The 21,993-nt window shown below is 37.7% G+C and overlaps 1 protein-coding gene across 1 annotated transcript in view; it reads right to left on the bottom strand.

The window, feature by feature from the left end:
• Positions 1 to 8,111: 8,111 nt before the first annotated feature.
• Positions 8,112 to 21,993, bottom strand: part of gfra4b (GDNF family receptor alpha 4b) — a 35,142-nt gene continuing 21,260 nt past the window's right edge. Inside the window, exons 2-8 of the mRNA XM_010742119.3 lie at positions 17,983 to 18,258; positions 17,592 to 17,672; positions 15,126 to 15,471; positions 14,260 to 14,369; positions 13,386 to 13,520; positions 10,281 to 10,447; positions 8,112 to 9,349 (exon numbers count right to left, since the gene is read on the bottom strand). Of these exons, the coding sequence (XP_010740421.2) occupies positions 9,206 to 9,349; positions 10,281 to 10,447; positions 13,386 to 13,520; positions 14,260 to 14,369; positions 15,126 to 15,471; positions 17,592 to 17,672; positions 17,983 to 18,258 (1,259 nt within the window). The 3' untranslated portion in view covers positions 8,112 to 9,205. The remainder of the gene's footprint in view (positions 9,350 to 10,280; positions 10,448 to 13,385; positions 13,521 to 14,259; positions 14,370 to 15,125; positions 15,472 to 17,591; positions 17,673 to 17,982; positions 18,259 to 21,993) is intronic.

The raw sequence follows: 21,993 nt of genomic DNA, 5'->3' as shown, positions 1-21,993 counted from the left end.
TTTTCTTTCAAACTGAAAACATACTACTTGTTACTTTAATCTTACATGAATAGAAATAACCATGAAGAGTTTCATTTAATTATTGACTTCATCTTGACTTGTTTTCTTTTATTTGCACCTTCTACATTTCCTCCATCACACCATTCAAATATACGTTGGTCTCTCCTTGAATAAATTGAGCTCTAACAGGAAGCAATCAGAAAAATTGCAGCGTTACCAGCACGGTCTTGCTTTTTTATTTCCTTAACTGGTTAAAACAGGAAGGCTATAACAGTTCATCCTGAAGGATGTTGTACTAACTGAACACGTAGTATTTTCAAGCAAACATTGGTGGAAAGGCTGTTTCCTCAATAGAGAGCCAGGTAAAAGTAGTGATCCTTGGTTGATTAATTATTATGTCCATTCAAATCATGAAGGAAAAGATGTACATAGAGTACATGAACATTTTTATTTCTCATTATAATCAAGGCAGCGGATTAGTGTTGTATGTCAACAAAAGGTCGGTGAGTGTATATTGTAGACTGAATGTCTGAGGCCACCAGCTGCACACACACTGTCCAACACTGACTCACTGTTAGTTTCTGTGGGTGAAGGCAGTAGATTAATGGCCAAACTATTTAAAAATGTACATAATGTATGTAACATTTAAAATGTAATCCTCCATTCACCATCTTAATTTAGATTGCATATAAATCATTGATGCAGTTTGCATTATTTATTTATACTTACTGATAATTGTTATCTTGCACTGGATTAATTTGCTCCACTTTCTCAACATTTAAGATATTTTTTGACTTCATATTTTTAATGCATTTATTAAATCTAAATGTTCATATAGTTTTTAAGATGCAGACTGAAGTGGCCATATATTCAAATTCAGTTCTTTCACAATAATTCCTTTATGTAAAACAGCTGTCCTGTAGAGATTATAGGGCGGCAGTGACTTCATAGTGGTGGGACGTGATTTAAGCCCAGGGATGATTGGAGATGGCATTTTTGAAATGTCAAAAGGGGTGAGAACAGCAGAGCTGCCAGCTGGCTTATCTGTATCAGACTATCAGGGCTATAGATTACATTTTTGTTGGGGGGTATCAGAGAAAAAGTGTGTCTTTGTTTGAGGTGAGACTGCACTTTCAGATAAAAGTAGTGCTATTTTTTTAGTCTGTGTACTGCAGAATAACTGAACAGGCTGGAGTATAGGTGAGGTGAGGTGAGTTCAGTGTGAATCCAACTGATATATTTTGAAAAGCCTGTCTAAAGAACAGGTAAATGCCTGCAGCTCATATATTATTATGTTCCATCAAAATTTTATTGACAACCTGCCGTACTCCCTGTGTAAGTTTCGGGCTATTATCAAGCAGTACAAATTCTCAAATCTACACATCCTTGTAGGAAACGACTGACATTGGATACTTTTTAGGCATTTTATGGATACCACAATATTAACGTTGTCAATGGACAACGACTGCAAAGCCTTGAATTACATGACATTCGCTGTTGATTGTTGACTTTTCTACAATCTGCAAATGGCAAATGAATGCTGATCTAATCAATATTCTTATAAATAACAATAGATGCAGATGTACATGTAATGTGAGAGTGTTTGCGAGAAAGAATTATATCCCTCGGATCTACATTTTAGTGTATTTATTTATTCATTTATTTATTTATTTATTCATTTATTTATTCATTCACACACATACACATACACACACAGAAGAGAAAATGAGAAAATAATACCTGCCAGTGTGATGCAATACAATTCAGCAGCGCTGTCCAGTATGAACGTTATTCCAAGGGATACTGGGTAGAAAATGATCACAGTTCAGTACTTTACATGTTACTGTGATCCGGTGTCAAGGCACTGTATACAACTTGTCAGCCAGCTCACCATGAAATACTGTGGCAGTAATTGTGAAGTGCCTCTGGAGGAGGGGCATTTACTTAGAAAATGGCCTCCACAGGGAGAATTCAAGTATGGCGCAATCTAGTGAGCTCCCATGAGGCCCCAGTTTGGGTCCGTAGGGGTAAAGGCCAGTGAAGGATTGGTGAATAGTGGGCAGTCATTATTGTCCAGCTGCTCCCTCTCTGACACTGTCCTACTCAGGGACATTAAGGCATCTTCTACAGTGCAGCTGCTGGCGATTGTAACAAGAATTCACACACGGTGAGACTTTAGATTATTACATGCGAGCAAATCCTGGTAAACTAAAAACTCATGCATGCATGCAATTTTTTGTAGGTACACAGTCTTTTTCTTGTGACAAAATGAACCGTAGGATAAGAAGCAAAAAACATTACCATTACATGACACATTTGTGCCTGTGCGTTCATGCAAACACACACAAAGACACAGATAAGCATGGACACACACAGATTGCAGACACAAAAACAGATGTCTGCAGACACACGCCTACATGGCTCACTCACACACGCATATGAACACACAGACTTGGATACAAACGCAGATGTGAGCCCATAATCGTACAAATTAGAATATAAAATATGCAAGACTTTCAACTCATGGAGACACTTGTCAAAGATTGGGAAGCACACAGTTTTCTTCTACAAATGTGCACTACTGCACATGTACAAATGGAAAAATCCATTAAGCGAGGATGTTTTATGATTAAATCTCCTTTCATATTTAAATATTACCACCAGTGCAGTCTACTTTATACAAAACGTACAAAGCACTGTTGAGTTTAAACCAAGATATCATATTTTAGTAGACAAGATTATAAATGTCACACTGTAATGCAATAATGACTTTGTTTTAGATTTGCTTTGCTGTGAGGACCGAACTCTTGCAGGGGAAACACATGCCCTTCAGTCAAATCATTATACTGGTTGCACAGATAAAAACATATACTAAATAAACAAGCCCTTTTTCTGGAGATTACAGGGTTGAAGACAAAGTTACAATATACTCACGTAATTTTGAGTCATTACACACAGGTTATTTTATTCAGTCATAACCTGCTGCATGTTTCTTATGCATGCTTATTAAAGTAAATATTGTCATCCATATTCATTTCATCCTATTTGTCTGTCTTTAATAGACTAAAGCTAATTTCAGCTGTCATCGGTATGATTTTATTTATGTGTCTCAAAATATTCAGTTATGCTGTATTTTTATTTTTCTAGAAAAAATCATGATTCTTGACATAAACTGACAGTTTAATGAGCGATCTCGCAACACTATTAATTTATTTTGCTTCAGCAGAACACTTGGAGTGATAGGTTGAAACCCTTCCGTTGCTCTGCCATTTAATTTTCATTACTCATTTCCTGAACACATTTTCAATTTACAGCTTATACAGTATTCTAAAAGTGAATATTTGATAGGTTTTGTTTGTGACTGCTGTGAGTTTTAATCATGCTTATCATTGGAAGTGAAATCTACGGTGGCCGGGATCCACCATTGCTGCAAATATAAGAAACGCAGCTGCAAATAAATAAAAAGGTTAGTGTTTACTGTTGCTACTTGACTGTACTTGTCAATGTGTTATAGTTAGGCCATGTAGCCCCAGGTTTGATATGAAGCTGAACTGGAGGATGCTTTGTATTGTTAGCTGTAAATTACTTGTTCATTCGTCTTCTTATTTCCTGTCTTCTTTTTATTTCTCTCTCTCTCTCGGTCTTCTTCTTCTTCTCTCACATAAAAAACACCGGTGCACCGACAATAATAGTCCCCGGTAATTTACTTCCATTGTGGCTTTTTTTTATTTGCATTATTGTTGTTTTATTTGCAGTGGCTTTTCTTTTTATTTGCAGCGTTTCTTTTATTTGTTTATTTTTGTTTTCTTTTGTTTTATTTGCAGCAATGGCAGGTCCTGGGCACCGTAGAAATCATGTCGCAGGCACTAACAAGTCATTATACTGGAGAGGAAAATTAAGTTGACATATGTCACAAGCTTTGGCTGTACTTTGTTGCAGTGGTTTCAGCAATTAGTGGGAGGAATCAATGTCAATTCATTCCAAGATCTGAAAAAAGCAAACAGAACCACATAGAAATCTGGAAATACGAGAAGTATAAGTGTGTTGATATGTTGCAGGTAAAATGATCCAGTGGTAAATGGCAAGAGGTTTCAACATTTGATTGTTGCTATTGATTGGTGTTGCATTCAGAGCTACCATTTAGTAAAAAACTGTGGTTAATGGAGGGGCAAGGGGCATGGTGGTGAATGACTCCAAGCAATAGTCCATAACACAGTAAAGAAAACTAAAAGGCATATTATAAGGGAAGGAAGCAAAGAAAGAAGCATGGATAGCTCCATATTTTTTTATTTTTTGTGTGTGGGATTTTTTCCTTCCTAATTCATAATTTATTCCAGTTCCTCCATCTAGTGCTGATAACCAAGCAGCAGTGAGCCATCTTTGCCTGGAAACTACATTAGTTGTTTGACGTCATGGACAAACCTAAACACAAAATCATATTAAATCTGAAACAGACCTCTAGGCAGCCCAAAGCACAGGTTGTTGTAAATATTTGAAATCCTTCACCTCACTACATCAGTCCATACTAGCACCATACCATGAAATATCCAGTGAGTGGTTTATCTACCCAGTGGATTTAAACATGATGCTTTGAGCTACATACATGCTGGCTATAAAAAAACAGATCAGTATGTTTAGAACATACTTTTGTATGCAATTGCTGTCTTATATAATAATCAATATGATTTCAAACCCAGTTGTTTGATTGATTAATTAGCAAACAATCACATGTATGTTTTATACTTACTATATACTATTTTATAATGTTTAGAATTTTTGTAAGTGGATCCAAACTCTAAAATGTTTCTTCATTGTTATTATTAACTTTGTCTTACATAAAGCAGTTACACTGATGTATGTAAGAGCTCAGGGGTATAAATTAGATTAGATTGTGAGTGTGGTGTGTGTGTTTGGATGGTTGGGGTGTGAGATAAATAGCATTGCTTGTGTGGCAGAGAGAAAGAGAAGTATACAATTTTATAGTGATACTTGATATTTGCTATAATACAATTCAAGTTTTATGTATTTGTGTTGGCAAGGACTACATCCTTTCAACAAAAAATGTCAAGAATGGGCATACACAGCATCTTTGTAGGCTGCTTATATGATTTATATGATTTAATCCCTGAGCCTTCTTCCTTGAAAACTGTATTTAATTACATTACAACCTGATTCATAAGTTACCTTTTTTGCCTTGCATGCAATATTTTAGCCACAATGACCGAACTATTTTGTCATGACTTTATCTTTGTTTTTCTTTAACATAAGCACATTTTAAGAATATAATTTATTCTGGATGCCCTGATGCTGCCTGCAACCTGATGTTATATCACTAGATGCAAAGAAGGCATTGGATAGGATAAAATGGGAATATCTGTTGCTGCAAAATGTAGTTTTGGTGACTGTTTTACCTCATGGATCTATTTTACACTGTCACATGGTTGTCCTTTAAGTCCCTTTTTTGCATGAACAATAGAGCCTCTTTCAGTCGAGTTATTGGGAGGGTATACAGTAAACCATATAATCTCCCATTGACTTCAACTGGCATAATTAATGTAGAAAAAATTATAGCTTTGCCAAAATTTCTATGTTTACCAAAGAACAAAACCACTGCTCTGTTTACTGTTTGCATTTAGCTACATAAACATATACATTTATATAACATAAATAAGACTCCACTTGACAAAAAGCTCTGCTTTCTGCTTTGTGATTCAGAGTGTAATCAACCGCCAACAAGCTGTACAACATAAATAGAGGGCCCCTCTTAGCAAAGATGAGATGTGACAAACACAGGAAAATCAGACACGTTTTGAAGCAGTGAATGGGGTTTTGAATTTGGCCTTCATCAAATACGAACGTTTAGATTAAATTCATTCTTGTTTCCATATTTTACAAGCTTCATAAAGTTTTCTTGAGGAGATTTTTTTTTTATCTTCATGCATGCTGTGCTTATAAGTGCTTATAATTGGAGTAAAATGATTTTAGGGGAGTGAATCTCCAGTTTGACAAATTGTATCATGGGTCATCAGACATAAGAGATGATTCCAAGCTATGTTTGTTTTTTTCCAGAACACTGCACACTGAAAATGAAAGTGCATCACTCATGGAGTGATGAGTCCGATATAAATCACCTGAGCAGATCATACTCTGAGCATTCACATTCATCATAGAAATCTGTTTCTCATCTACACTTGAAGTATAATGAACAGAGTTCTTCCCTGAGATGCTATATTTTGGAAATCACTGTTCCGGCTTATTTCAGTATCAGTGTCAACGGAGTTATATCACCACATTAAAACGTTCATCAAAAAACAAAAAAACAAACAAAAACAGATCAGTTGCTATAGCTCTAGGTGGATTATATTATCTAGTGACAATCAGAATTTGTCCAAAAATATGACAAAATAAAGAATTGTGTGGAACCCAGACGGCAAGTATAAGTTTAATAACTGCGTCAAGGATACACTTCACGACAACATATGCCATACTGCTGTACATCACCAAAGAGGAACATTGTTCAAACACTGAAAATAACCAACAGGCATATGTCGCATATGTCAGGTCTATACAGTTAATTATTTTTTTTAAATTTTTGTGTAATACGACCAACCTTTGTAGAAGTGTTTGCAAAGGTGATTTAGGTGCTTTTTGGTACAGACGTTGACGTTATATCTTTTAATTGTAATAACTGGAGACACCTTAACTCTGCAAAGGTCACAATAAAAGAAAAAAATGCACTTTTGTCCAATACTTAACTAAGATTGTGAACACTATGAACATGTGTACTTACCTGCTAAACATTGTGAGCATGTTATCATGTTGATATTCATTGACTCTGTATAACGTCACAGAGTTGCTAGCAGGCTATACACTCTCATTCATGTTGAATTTTGTCTGTAATATTAAATCTTCATTGGAAGGCAATCAAAACAGATTTTTTTTAATCAGATTTCAACTTCATTACATTTTCTTGCATTTGGTAGCAACACAAGAACATATATTTTTTTCCACCTCCAAAAAACCGTATAGGATTAAAATGATTCCTCTACAAACTATAAACTATTTTAGTATTTAGATGGCACCGTTTTTAAAATATTTACATTTGAAAGAAATGAGCAGCAAATATCTAATATATAGGAAAAGTATCTATTTTTTAAATTGCTATTGAAATTTTTCATTTGTTAACTTGCAGTGTAGTCCCATCTTCCCATCTTACACATTTATAATCCATGGTGGTGCAACAACAGTAACAAGATGATAATTACATCATCCTGTGTCACAATCAGGGGTTGATTATACACACTGAATTGTGACTTGAGTGATGGTAATTGTCTGTTTCCAGCAAACAAAAGGTAACATGTAACCATGGAACAGGGGAGGGTCGATAGGTGATTGTCAGCAGAAATCAGTAACTTAGGGTGCATTCACGTGTAGTTTGGTACATCTGGGCCTGATTTATTTTAGTTCTGGTAAGTCCTTGTAAGTGACTGGTCAGTTTTGGTAATTGTCATCCTATATCATCATCAACTGCGTGTTATGATCTGCTGATATCAGGTAGAGACAAGACAAAAAGGAGGCCTTCTGCACAGTAAGGGCATATTGCTCTGGGATTGCTGACAGACACTTTTTGATGGACTAACTGATAAAGAACACGGAGTAGAATATTTTTACAAATCAGACGATGGATTCTTTTAGCAGCTTAGATTTGAAATGGCGCTAAAGTTATGTACCTTTTTCACAACACAAATAATTTGCACCAGAGTCAGCTTGGAACCTCGTGTTTCTGTGTGTTTGCTGTGTTCACAAATACCCAGATGAACCACACCAACACTCCCAGTTTTGAAACAACTGTCCTTAACAACACACGTGTGAATACACCCATAGAGTCATATTTCTTTCCCTCTGAGCATACCTGTTAATTTTATCCTCTAATCGTTTTAAAATGATCCTGGATTTTGGACAAACTCGTGATAGTTTTCTTTACTATAGCAGTGCTTATTGCACTGGACCTGTTCTGTGATGTGACCTATGAAACAGGCACCACAGTCACCATGTTACTTCTGGCAAACATGTATTCCTCTTCTAAACAAACATTTGTCTTTGTTTTTTTGTTTTTTTAAAGAACTGTGAAATGATGATAATGTAAACAAAATGAGCTGAGAACTTTTATTTGCAGAACCTCTGGTCCTATTCAGAATTCACCGTTCTGAGTCATTCATAACTGTCTAATCTTAAACAGACTCCGTACTAGCATTGGCGGCTTTCACTTCTATCTCTGGCACAACTCAGAGTCCTGTAAAGCAACGGTCACATACACAATGAGAAATAAAAGAATATTACTCACAAACACATACTACAGCAGCTACAGGTAAAAAGAGTTACTGCTTTTCTTCTTATTTCCAAGAATTTGTCTTGCTGATGAAGACCAATGACTACTGTTTTTAATGAACAGCTTCTGTAGCTTTAGAAAGAGCAAATAAAGTGAGAAAGAGAGTTTGACACATGATGTACAGAGCTATTATTATGTTTATCTTATGTATTCTGGCTTGCCCCGTCTCTTCTAGATTGTCCTGCTGGATACCTAAGAATCAGGGCATTTGTCCAGAGTGTCTGAGCAAAATATAGCTCTATTGTCTGTCTGTCGCGCCACTATTCCAGCATTGGTCAGAAATAATGGTCCTCTTTCAGTCACTGGAGGAGAGTGGTTTTCACCCCAGCAGCTTTGCAATCACTCTGTGCACTGAGTACAGATCAGACATAAAGTGTTCAGGGTCTTACAATATGTAAAATAAGAGCTTCTGTTGATAATACAAATCTTCACAGGTACTGACATACTTCATGTCTTTGTATTATACATATTGGCATTATATTTTCATAATAACTCTTGAAAATTGATACAGTTGGATAGCTGAGGGCAGGGTTAGTCCACAAGAGCGGTATTCTGACTTCATTTTGGCTTGATTTGATCGCAACAACAATCTACAAATGTACAGACTGGCTTCGGTCTGCAGAAGTCTCCCACAGTCCGAGAAAGAACACTTGCAGGTGGAACTGGACCACGTAAACACAAAAATAGAAAAAAATCAGAATCGCTGTACATATTTAGAGAGAGGTATACGCCACACGGTCCATTTTCCTCTGAACTGCACTGGTCCTCCCATCTGTTTGGTACTCGGAGGGTCCTCAGCACACACCCCTGCAGTCTTTAGTGTCCATTGTTGAGCAGATGAAGAAGCAACAACAGAAGGCCGAAGGCAGCTTGGAGCATTAGGCTGGGAGGTGAAGCAGAGATTGGGAGGCTGTTGGATGGCAGGGTGGACTGGCCCACTAGTAGTTCATTTCCTAGAGCCTAGAAGAAGATGGAGAGATCAATATGTCAACACTGATATCTTCTAATACTGTAGTGTATACACAAACAACTCTTTGAGTTTCATTACTCATCATGGGTCAGTATTAAAAACAAGGTTACGGTAAAGACAAGGACTGGGGCTGGGCTAAGGTGAAGGTTAGGGCTGCTTTAATCTTCGAAATGCAGTGAACAGTCATGAGACCTCCACACGATATTATATTTTTATGTTATGAGCTGGTATGAGATTAGATGATCAGTCGGTAGAATCATGGCTAACTGCACATTGGACCTTGGAGATCATTGCAATATTTAGGTACATTATGTAATTACATTTTTATGAAAGTGAACTTAAGAACCATTCATTGTCACACTTGGCAATGAAATGGAGCTCTGTCTGTTTCCGTCCCAGTCCATATTGAGGGCAGCATGCATATGTGGGCATAGGGTGATGTTGCACCCACCGGTATAATTCATTTGGATAATATTCTTGACCTGAAGGTAATGCATGATATAATCCAATGGGCTGGTGTCAAGGTGGTAGAAACATGGACATACTGATCTTTTTGTTAGGACAATGTGAGGAGTCCCTGTTTGACAGCTGTTGAGTCAGGCTATTAAGGGGCTGTCAGGCGGATATCATCTAGTCTAAGCTCTGTATTACTTATACGCACTGCGGTCCTTTCAAATGCTGTGTTTAAATAGTTTGAATGAAAACATTTGAATCTATTGTATGTTGGTGTGACACAGATGAAAAAAGTAGAATTAATGCTGTTACTGATGTTACTGATACTGAGAAAACTATAATCATAACATAAAAATTCCACACATATTGGCTTTAATATTTAAAAATGTCTTCTGCACAGTGTTCGCTCCTTGTGTCAGTCACTCCCGGATGTATGTGTGACGCCTGCTTAACATGTAGACAGCACACCTGTGTTGGTATTATTGTATCCAGAATGTTCCTCATAGTTTCTATGGTTTCTTGAGCAGCAGTAGTGCTCCTGTTTTCTGTGCTGCTGTAGACGGGGCTCGGTGTGCTGGTCTGGCTGAGAGTCGGCTGCTGGTCTGACTCACTTCCAAACATCATTAGAGCGTTCTCTGAAACATGAGGCACAACAGTAAAGAGAAAAAAAACAACTGTTAGCAGACTCGTGATATCGTGTTTATATGTTTTCATCAAGTTCCACTCAGGTCTTATTCAATCACGTCAGATGCCTCAGGTTCTAAATTGTAAATTTTGTATGAGAGCTTTTGCTGGGCCAGAGCTAGTTTGGAGTTGGCCAGCAGAGACGAGAAAGAGAGGAAAAAAAGAAAACAGAAAATACTCAGTATTCTCTTCAAGTATCCAAACTGCACCTGCCTCTCCACATTGACCTCATTAACTCATAGACCATTTGCACTGGCCAAACAACTCTGAGACCTCTCTCTGTATCTTTTCTAGGCAGGGGGCCCGAGGAAAGGCTGGCCAAAGATTCACCTCACCGCACACACACAGAGCAAAGATACTCATTGTGTGGACAGGTTCAATGATAGATATATACTCGCTGAGGTCAATAATAAGGACCATTAATTATTCAAACTTCAGAGCAGAGGTCATAAGCGAAATGGAAAGGAGGTGTTAGAGTGAAAAGTAGCTTAAAGAAACAGAACAGAAGACAAAATAAATTACATGACACCCATGTAGCACCATATCATTAAATGATCTTATCTGCTCACCTTTTAACCCATGTTATTGTTTCCATTATTGATCTAATATAATGTATTTACCACTGCTATTTTTACTGTTTATAAAGAACATTATAATCCTTACTGCCTGACATGCAGTGTTGAACATGTTGCTTCAATTTTTTTCTTCAGCTTTTTCTTTAGCTCCAACTTTAATAGTGTTTGATCTTTTTCCTTCTTTAGTCATCGTCTGCTATCCTTGCAGCTGTCCCCAACATTCAGGCTCCAGAACATTTTCTCAGTGGCTGTTATGGCTAAATATTTGAATATGCTTACAGTCGAGTATAATATTTAACCCTAACATATTGCACCATCTTTAGTACACTCATTGTGTTCAGTTATGCCCGCAACTGCCTTGTTATATTTTATGTTTTATGGCTTGATGGATGGCAACATTGGTCAATTTGAAACAGACTGAAATATCTCTAAAAACTACTGGATAGCTTGCCATAAAAGTTTGTACTGACTTCTGTCTTCTCTTGACTTATCCTCTAGCCCCACCATGAGTTTGACACAAGTGAAATGTCTCAACAAGTGTTGCATAGTTTAGACATTTGTGTGTCTCCCTTGGGATGATTTGTTATGGCTTTGGTGTTCTCCTTACATTTCATCTAGTGCCATCAAGTCAAAGTTTGTCCAATACTCTGGTTTATGACCAAATACTTGGAAAACTATTGCCATGCCCATTAGCCTCAGCTGTTCTTTGCCTTTAGTGCAGATTAACAAACACTAGTACTCACACGCTACATTTAGATGGTGAGCATCGTAGACATTATACCATAAATGAGTCATTGTCACAGGACAATGACTCATTTTCAAGCAATATTATATTAATTAGTAGCTCAGTCTTTAAGAGTTAACAGAGAGATTTGTGCCCAAAAATATCAGCAGTTTTTATGTGGAAGTTTTCATGAGTTGTCCCCTCAACTGTGAAAATAAAGTACATCAGGTGTTTGGAGGAGATGTAATGCATATACAGTTAGCTAACAAACACAGGGCCAGCTTACTTAGAATTCACAAAGAAGTGACTGAACACCCAGGTGGAATTACCAAGGAAACAGCATGAAGGGGGTGATTAATAACTAGAGAAAAGGAAGCGAGTGAGAAAAGAGATGCGACAGAGAGAGAGGGAGGAAGGGAAGGAGGGATACTGTTCATTCTACAAAAAGCACATGATCTCTGATTTGAATATATCACTCTGCTGCTGTTTGAGCATACAGAGAAACATCTGTCTCCCTACAGCTCCGAACCTCTGTCCTGCCTTTTTATTCTGTTATAGATGAAAGTAAAATTTATTTACTTTTACATTTTATATCAAGACTGTTTGAATGTCCACTGTTGCAGGTTCTCAGTGCAAGGTATTCTGATATGAGAATTTTAAGGACATTTTAAAATGAAGTTACTCTGAATGTACCAGCAGTGGGGTGAAATGATATGAAACTATAGAAAACTAGATATAAACAGGGACCTGAGGTGTTTGCTTAACAGTATTTAACACGTTAAATAACACTATCTGTGTGAAACTGATAATGTCTATATGTTTACTTTTTAATTTTAGGTGACAAGGAGCTGATTCCTCCTATGAAGAGTAAACACAGAAGGCTGCTTGAACATGTTTGTTTTGTGTGTGCGTGTGTATGTGCATGTGTGTGTGTGTGTCTGTGTCTGTGTGTGTCTGTGTGTCTGTGCCTGTGAAAAAATAGCATAGTGAAAACAACATCTTAATCTAGATTAAGATGTGCTGGTGGGTGGATTTTGTTTGAACAGATCCGGGCTGATTTTTATTGGAGAGTAGTTTTGATCATCTCATCAACTCTTAGTACAAAAACAATTAAGTGTAATGACTAAATGTATAGGCTATTATTACTTCAAGGGTGTACAACACACATGCAACTTGTGTCTGAATGCTGAAACTGGAAAATATAACAGTTATAAAACAGTTATGATCTGAGAAGATGCTCAAATAAATGTGTACAAACTGTTCATCACTGCAGTTTGATGATGTAGATTGTGTCCCTGGAGCTAAATATAAACTGTATTTTATAGCACATTTTGAAACATTTAGTATTTCAATGCTGTTGGCCTAGTTCTTGTGAAAAGAGACTCAGTGACTGAGTCATGGTCAGAAACAAACCTAAATGCATCCTGAAATAAATCCAAACAAACCAACCTATCAGCTCTTAAACTGCCAGGGACATTAAAATAGCAGCCACCCTTCCTTCGCCAACCAATACCTCTATACAAACACAACCCATAAACCAAAAACCTGACTCCATACATTCCAGTACATTGTGGATACAGTGACACTCACGGAGACAGATGTTGTCAGTGAAGTATCCCAGGAAGTTATCACACTCTTCTCTCCAGCTCCCACTGGCCGAGCAGGAGCACCATGGAGCCACACTGGACGTGGAGTTGTCGACATAGTTTGGAGTTATTGTACTTCCTGCAGAAAGACCGCATGCAGGCCTCAATCAGTATTAAATATTTATTCTCCTTTGAGTTGTTACACTGCATTCATAGTGCTTTATTATCTGAAACATTAATGGACGCTGCATTTCCTATGCTGACCAGATAACATTCTAGTTTTCTTGGATAGACTAAATGTGCTCTGAAACATATGATATAATGGAGAGATACTGAGAAATACTTTTTTGAGGTCACAGAAGTCTCTGGCATTTTTATTTCTAAAACAGTTATTTTCTTTTTTCATAGTGAAGGTAGGATTTCAAGTGCTTTAATAAATGCAAGACAGGAATGAAAATGCCAAGTGTGTGTTTGTGCTGAGGGGCACCATTTGAGGTTCTTGAAATGCATTAGGTCCTCTCTCCAATGTGTGGAGAGGAAGTGGCTGTTCTTTTTCTTTTACAGACTGCTATAAAGTAAAATAAATACTGTGTAAAGAACCTCTGTTTTTCTGTAATGTTGATTTTTTTGTGACTTCTATCGTGTTGAACTTTTGTCTTTTTGCTTCGAATTAGTAGTTTAGTTTCATTCCTGTTCTAAATTTATTAATTTTCCCTCTGGCTAGCTTTCACTCATTCCTGTTTCTGTACAGTTTTCTCTTTCATAGAGCATATGGCACATTTCACATACTGTCTTTCCCCTCCTCCACATTTAATTTCATTTTTGCCTCTCCTTTATGTGTTTTCCTTCTGCGTGTTACCTCTCAGGTGTGCACCTACCTATGAGCCCTGTGTAGGCAAGGAGACAGGCTCCATAGTTCCCTTGCTTGCAGCTATTGGCAGACGTTTCAGAGGGTTCACAATCGTACTGAAACTGTGCCAGTCGAGACCTACAGAAATAATGGGCACTGGTTAGCAAGAACATGATAGATCCCTGTACTGTTTTAAGTAAAAAGTTTGCTGTTTTTTATCAATTATTTTACTATAACTTGGTCATTTAATTAAGAGTTTGCCCCTCTGACATGAAGAAATATTGTTGGCCGTGGTGAAGAGTGAAAGCATTGGGCTGTAATGTGAAAGTGATAGAAAGAGTAATATATTTCATCCCCCAGACCTAGGATCATTAGTAAAGCCCTCTGAGTGTAATGGGGCTGTGAAAAATAATGGCCATGACCAGAGATAGCAATGAGCGATAACTCTGATCCATCTGGCTCTTTATCTGTGCTAAATATTTAATGTGTTATTCCAACAGGCTCTCTAGGGTGTTCTAACCAATGGTGGTAGAAAGCTTTAGGGTAAAACAGCGGGCCATTTTGTTGATTGAATGGCTGTTTATTTGGTTTCTAATAGCTATAATACTGAAAAGCACTGGCCCAAATATGTATGGTGAGTACATCTAAAATTTGTATCCAAGGAATGCTTGAATAAACTGGGAATGTTGAAATGCTTTGCTGATTTGATGTACCATGAGGTGGATCATTAAGCATAACCAAACTGGGGATTATGAACATATTATTATGTTATTATTTCCATATGAGACTATGGCCACATAAGAAATAACTTTAATATCTGCTACAGACGTGAGATGAAGACTGACACTGAAATAAATAGGAGCCAATTAAAAGCCTCCATTTCTCCGTTCTAACCTGCACACATAGTCAGCTTTGCAGATCCTCATCTGTGTAATGCAGCTGGGTTTTTCCACGCTTTCATACGAGCAACTGGGTACAATGGTCTGCCTTCGACGCTCTGCGCATGCTGTGTCCGTACAGGGACAGAAGAGCAGTTCATGTGTGTAGTCGGCGGGGACGCGGTCAAAAAACCTGCGCAGAGCCTTTTTGCATTTAGGCCGGTTGCACAGGCCTGACTTGGCAGTGGGTTTGATACAAGCCGAGACATATTCTGTGCGGAGCTTCTGGCACAAGTCGTCCACATTGCAAGCCTTGGCTGCATCCAGGCAGCGATTCACAGTTGCCATGCCAACGTCAGAGTCTGTAAAAGAGTGTCATGAAAGTAAGGTCAAAGACAAGCATAGGTATCAGAAGAAAAATAACAGCAATAGAGCAAAAAGGTTTTATATTTATACAAATAAGGGTGTATGTGACCTGTGGTATGAACTGTTTATTTATTCAACATGCTGAGATGTAATCTTGCCTTTTTGAAGGTTTAAAAGTTGAGGTAGGTAGTTTTGAATTAAAGTTCAACTTCAAGGTGCAAGTGTCTGTAAATAAACAATGGATGCTCATTTTTTTAGGACCTGAATAACAAAATGAGGATTAGAAGAAGAGTCTCTTATGTTATGAAAAGAGAACAATTTCTCAGCATATGAGAATAACCCAGTGGACTGCTTTGTATTATTTTAATGTTAGCACAAGAACCAGGTCCATGCCTTTCTGTAATTAAAATGATCATGATCACTGGAATATTGCACCACCAGACTTCTAACTTGAGCTGTTCATGTACTGCGTGCCATTTTTCAAAAGTACAGATTGCATTTTGGTATTCAGTAGATTCTCATCTGTCCACTGTCTGTTGCAAATCCCTTTGTGTCATTTTCTTATCTGTAATATGTGCGTCTACATCACTAAGACTATTCCTCCATCTGTTCAAGGTTACTCTAAGCGTCCAGTTTGAGATGCACAAACAATCACAATTTGCTTTTTTGAAACCCTAAAAATCTGATTAGAATTTATGGGGGTTTCAAAGTGATAGCTGTCTGAAAGTCCCTCAACAATTTTCATCAGGCTTAAATGTGTGCTAAGGCTGGTTTCATCAGTCGTTGATTATATAGGATATTGTACTTGGTGCCCTAATGATAGAAATGTCCACTAACATTACAGACAACTATGTTACTGATTCCTAACATCACATGTAACTAGCAGTTCAGGAGGCTGAGCAAGATTCAGGAAATACGTCAAATTTTTGATATCCAATTATTTTAAGCATTGGTCATTATAGTGTTATGTGATCTGCAACAAAAGACATAAAAACAACTTCCTGTCCATTCATGCATTGGTGACACAGGCCTGGATTTATGAATGGTCATGTTTGAGAGTGAACCCTGGTCCTCTGTGTGGCAACTTCTAAATGAACCTTTTGTATGCATGTTGTCTGAGCAACCAGCTGACCTTTGAGCTGTTTGCTTCAGGAATGAGTCATCAGTTTTCCTCATTGTGTTTATAGATTTGTAATACTGAGGTGTTCTATTTAGACTAGCACAACTGTAATTATTGTTTTGTTTTTGTTTTTTAAAAACATAGACAAAAAATATATTACATATTCCGCTAATGTTAATGTATGTCATTTAATGCTGGGTTCAAATTGGGTTAATTTGTAAATTCATAGAGTGTGATGGCCCTGGCTGTCGCCATCTTGGCAGATGTGCCTTTGTCGGCTTCCCACCAATCCAAAAATGGGCAAAGATGTGAAACATGGGTGGAGCTGAAGCGGCCTGAATTAAGCTTGGTTGCTCAGGCAAATCTATAACCTATGACCCACCTGTCAATCAAAGCAGCCACTCTCTAAATTATGCATGACTTAAAGCTTTAAAAGAATTTGAATGGGTGAGTTCTATAAAAATTCAGACTCGGTAGTTGCTGTGAATGCGAAAAAAGACCAAAACTGCTTTTTGTACCAGGCGGTAAACATGTTTATTTCTGCTGTGAAGTTTTTGGCTTCACTTCACATCCACTAAGGTTGCCGTATGGTATATCCACTAGTATATCCACAACCTTTCAGAGTTTGGGCTTATTTCAATAAATTCTACGAGAGTGCATTGCTATATGAGCCTGAGGCCATTAGAAACAACGCCTGGATTAGTATTCCTTGACAGTCATGTATTATGTTATTTCAGCTGAGTATGGCAAATGAATGAGGTTGCCATCCAACAACTTGAAATAAAAAATATCATTTTGGATGCTGAGATTGTGTTCAGATGAATGGTAGTACTTGTGTAACTGTGTCTGAACAACATAAGGGACCTCTGTTTGCCTTGGGCATGCTTCCAGGGAACATCCAGTGGAGTGGTCATGTATTTGTGCTGGAACAAAACATCTTCAAAGGGTAAAATAGTATAAAATAAGGTGAAAGTTAATGAAAGTCAGTGAACTTGCCAGCTGTAATAGAGGCCAAGCGGACATAGTCATAATCCCTCTGCACTGTCTCATAGGGATAACTCTCCACCAGGTTGAGTCCTAAAAGAATAATACACAGACACAGGTATAAACACTTGCTTGAATACTGCAACATCACAATTCAATTAAACTCCATGCAACATAAATAATTCTCTCAGGTTATCATTTTCTTTTTGCCACTTGGGAAATCAACTAAATCATAATTTGTATGCAGATAAAAAGTCTTCCTGTTATTCATTGTTGTCCGTATTGTTTTTAATGAACTACAGTGTTTTAGCTACTGGCTTTGAATAAAACTTTGTTCTGATTTTGAAACTTTTTAGCATGTTCTTTTTGCAGTATCGACAGCTGTAATCCAGTAACCACTGACCATGTATGATAGACTGATGAAGGCTCCAGTAGATGCTCAGGCAGTTCTTCTCCTTCTTCATGCCACGTTTACACTGGCAGCCATGTAAAGGGCTGGACAGCAGGGCAGACACTGCATTGGCACACTGGCTCCTGGCACCGGGGCCCAGCTTCACGCTGCCATTTCCCGCCACACACTGACGCAAAGTCCGGAGACGTGGACTGCAATTCTCATCACTCGAACAGGAGTCTCCAGCCACCAAGCAGTCTCTGCCGGCCAGTATAACCTCCAACAGAGCTGTGTGAGAGAGCACAACAAAGAGAGAAAAGATAAGGGGTTTGAGATGGCAGTTGAGGTGTAAGGTTATGAGATGAGATGAAATACTTTAAAATAAAGGAAAAGCAAGTCTGACACAAGTGTCATGTATAAGATAGGAAGAGAGCAGGAATATAAAGAAAACCATTTTGAAACAACATGAACAAGTTAAAGAACCAGAGAGATTTATCTGTTGCTGAGGTGAAGACCATGCAGTACCATGACCATTTATTGGACTCTCTATCTCTATCTCTACCACCATAACGCACAGTGAGATAGGAGATGTTTCTTTTGCATCTATGTAAATATATCTGCATTCGCTGATTGTTATCGCCCAACCATTGCATGTTGTCTTACGTGATATTTGTCACAGCTAATGGTGTGTCCAGCTAATTGAAAAAAACTACATGTTCTTGTTGCTACTCCTAAATCAGGTATTCTGAAAACATATTCAAAAGCATGAGCCACAATATGCCAAGAGGATCCCATTATTCCAATACTGTAAATTCACACCACCTCTGTTTTCTCACGTAACGTCTCTTGCACCATCTGTTTAAATCAGAAATTTTCAATTTCATGCTGCCTTCATCGTTTACACTTTAGGTATTTGTGGGATAAAATTGTCACAGCCATTCTTCTGATGTCCAAAACACACACACACACACACACACACACCAACATATTTTCCATCATGTCAACCCTGTTCAATCAATTACATGTGCTTTCAAAGCTGGATCTTCACTGAAACCCCACAGGTGAATTGAGTTTCTCACACACATCAGGAGATATCCAAGCTCTCATCCTCTATTCAGCACATGTCAGATAAGTGCATCCAATACTGACGGATGCTAGGAAGGGGGAAAGTTCCAACCAACACCAACGTCCTGGAAGGCCAGATGGTCAGTTGCAAATTCAAGGCAGAGATCCCAGGCCCTTCCTGCTATGTGTGTCAGTTTGTGCTGCCTGGGCAGAAGCTGGAATAGACACCATACATCATGAATGCAAATGAGCCGCTTGATTTGACATTTCCAATAAGCCTGTCTCAATGTACCAGTGGGTTTAGCCAATTAACCATGTCAGTAATCAATGTGTTCTGAGGCTCAGTTAAGGCCTCAGTTTCCCTGCCACATAAATCACAGGCAGATTGGCTGATCAGTTACCCTTGCGCACTGACTTAATGGTCCACTTCAGGAGAGATAAAATGGAAAATGAAACTTAATGAAGTCGGCTTGAATGTTACCCTTACTCGTATATACCTACAAAGCAGTGAGGCTGTGATGGAAAACGGTAATGTATTGGTGCGCTTAATGAGTATCACCTTTGTTGCAGATTCCTAAATTATCTTGATAGTTGGATTAAAGCTAGCACCAGACTGCAGCCGTGCATAGTTACAAAACTAATGGGTAAACTAAAGAACATGAAAAATTACTCCAAGTATATCATAATGTTGCTCTGTAACTATTAAATGTGTAAATAGGCAAGCATTTGGTATATATCAGTTTACAAATGCTGCCTAGTGGATGTGAAAAATCAGGTATTGCAGGCTTAAGTCAAACAGATTTCATCCTTTCTTGCCTTCTCTCACCTGCACTCATGATATTCTCACTGTTAGAGCAGTAGGTTCTTCAGCAATGTAAAAGCTTATTCAGCTGTGTCGACCTTAACACGGAAACTAACGACCACAGCAAGGGGAGTTACGTTAAACTTTCATTTAAAGCACTTATAACACTGCTATAGCTCAGTCTTTATTATAATTTATTCTGCCTTTGCCACTTCTACCTTTTCTGCTCATCGAGCAATATAAACTCTAAAAGAGTTTCTTTCTTCAGAAACGTCATATTTCTATATATATATATGTATGTATATGTATTATTTTGAAATATTAAGTTGAGCCAAAGGAAAGAGATTTTCGGCAGGCGAGACAACCACCAAAAGTCATTAAAATGTAAAGAGTAAGAAGTGCCACACTTTAATAACATTCAAGTGAATATTAAATTTGCTCTTATTCTTTATTGATCTTCTCCTGGTCTCATTGAGCTACTTAAGCATAGCACTTTGCTCATGAGATAAAAGTTCATTATATTCTGAAAGTAATATAGGCCCTTATGCGTCCTATATATACATTGTTTGCAGTTTTATCAGTAATAATTCCTAGGAGCTGAACTTTGAAGTTATTAAGTGAATATAAATTATTATTTATCATACAAAGCCTCTAAAGTCCCCAAAAGGTATTTTTTTAATTACTACTTTAATTTCTTGTGCTCTTGAGATATGGATATTGTGTACCTTTTTTGAGACTTTAGAGGCTCCATCTGTATCTTTGCAAAGATGATAAAGACAGAGCCTGTATATTTCTCTTATAAATGATTGCTGTCTGGTACTTGGAATAAGACAACATGATTTGCTTTCATAGCATCAAATTAGCAATTTCTGACATCAAAGCATGGAAGATTGAATTTGGCAAAATGAAGCAACAAAAATAAAGCCATGTCAGCTCCACTCACACTCTTCGAAAAACATCAAATAAATCATGCATGAAGATCTAGAAAAGCACAGTAATTTAGCTTCAGAGTTTGGAATAGAGAAGCATTCACACTTTAATACACTAGGTAACGTTTGTATTTTACAACATTTTTTAGTTTCTTTAAAAAAAATCATCCATTCAGTTGATGCTTTTCCAACATGGACTATTTTCAGCTTTTACTGAGAGGAAATGCTGCCTGTAAGATTGCCAAATAAATTATTTACTCATAACTTCAGACAAACACAGTTGTCACATTAGCAAACAATCTCAGGAACAACAGTCCAGTCCAGTTTAAAGTATACATTAAAGGATTGTGTTGGCATTGACCGGATAAGAAGCTGTGTCTCTGAATCAGAATCAGAAGTACTTTATTAATCCCCGTAGGGAAATTGTTTTCTGTTGTTCTCTCAGAAACCTGTGACCTTGAATATCATACACAAGCAGACCCACATACATACTGAACCTAAGGAACAAGGGAAGACAATGCCTTAAAAGCAGGTAGTAAGAAACAGGAACCGAGAAAGCTCTGGTGATTGAGGAATGGCGAATAGCAGATAGGAAGTAAACAGCTCAGCAGTAGCATGAAGGATCTTAAGTGAAAGTTTGTGTTATTGATTGGTTTGATGATCGGCAGCAACCAGTGATCACCTCATGACATGCATCAGTGAAATGTCGAGTTTGAACCAAATGGAATAGATCGTCTATGGCTGCTTAAATCAGGCAGGGAGTTTAATGCAATTCCAGTGAATCCATCCTAAAATTAAATTCATTATTTAAAGACAACAGTGGAGTCTTACTGATGATTAAGTGTCATTCAAGAATTTTGTAACAAGAGTTACACATTCTAGGTACTAGATACTCTCAAGTATTTATGGTTTACCTCTATTGCATGGAGCTGTTAAATCAAGAGCTGCAGGTGACAGGCTACACACCTCCAACTCTTCAGTGAGGTAACCAAAAAAGTTGTCATGCAGTGTGCAGCATGAAATCAGATTTCTTTATTGCTGTCCAACAAGTAGTGTTTGCTGTCGTATTGAATGCACCTCGAGTTACCACCAGTAGTACACCAAGTGTGTCACCAAAACAACCAGGACTTAAATATTAATAACAGGATCAAAACTTTCATTCAAAGGCTAAATTAAATATAGAGAACACTGATTCACACATACACACAATTATCTAATGTGAGTGTG

Source organism: Larimichthys crocea, chromosome I (genome assembly GCF_000972845.2).
Source record: "Larimichthys crocea isolate SSNF chromosome I, L_crocea_2.0, whole genome shotgun sequence".
NCBI classification, from domain to species: Eukaryota; Metazoa; Chordata; class Actinopteri; family Sciaenidae; genus Larimichthys; species Larimichthys crocea.
The sequence above is the reverse complement of the archived record's forward strand: the minus strand, read 5'-3'. Positions and strand labels throughout refer to the sequence as shown.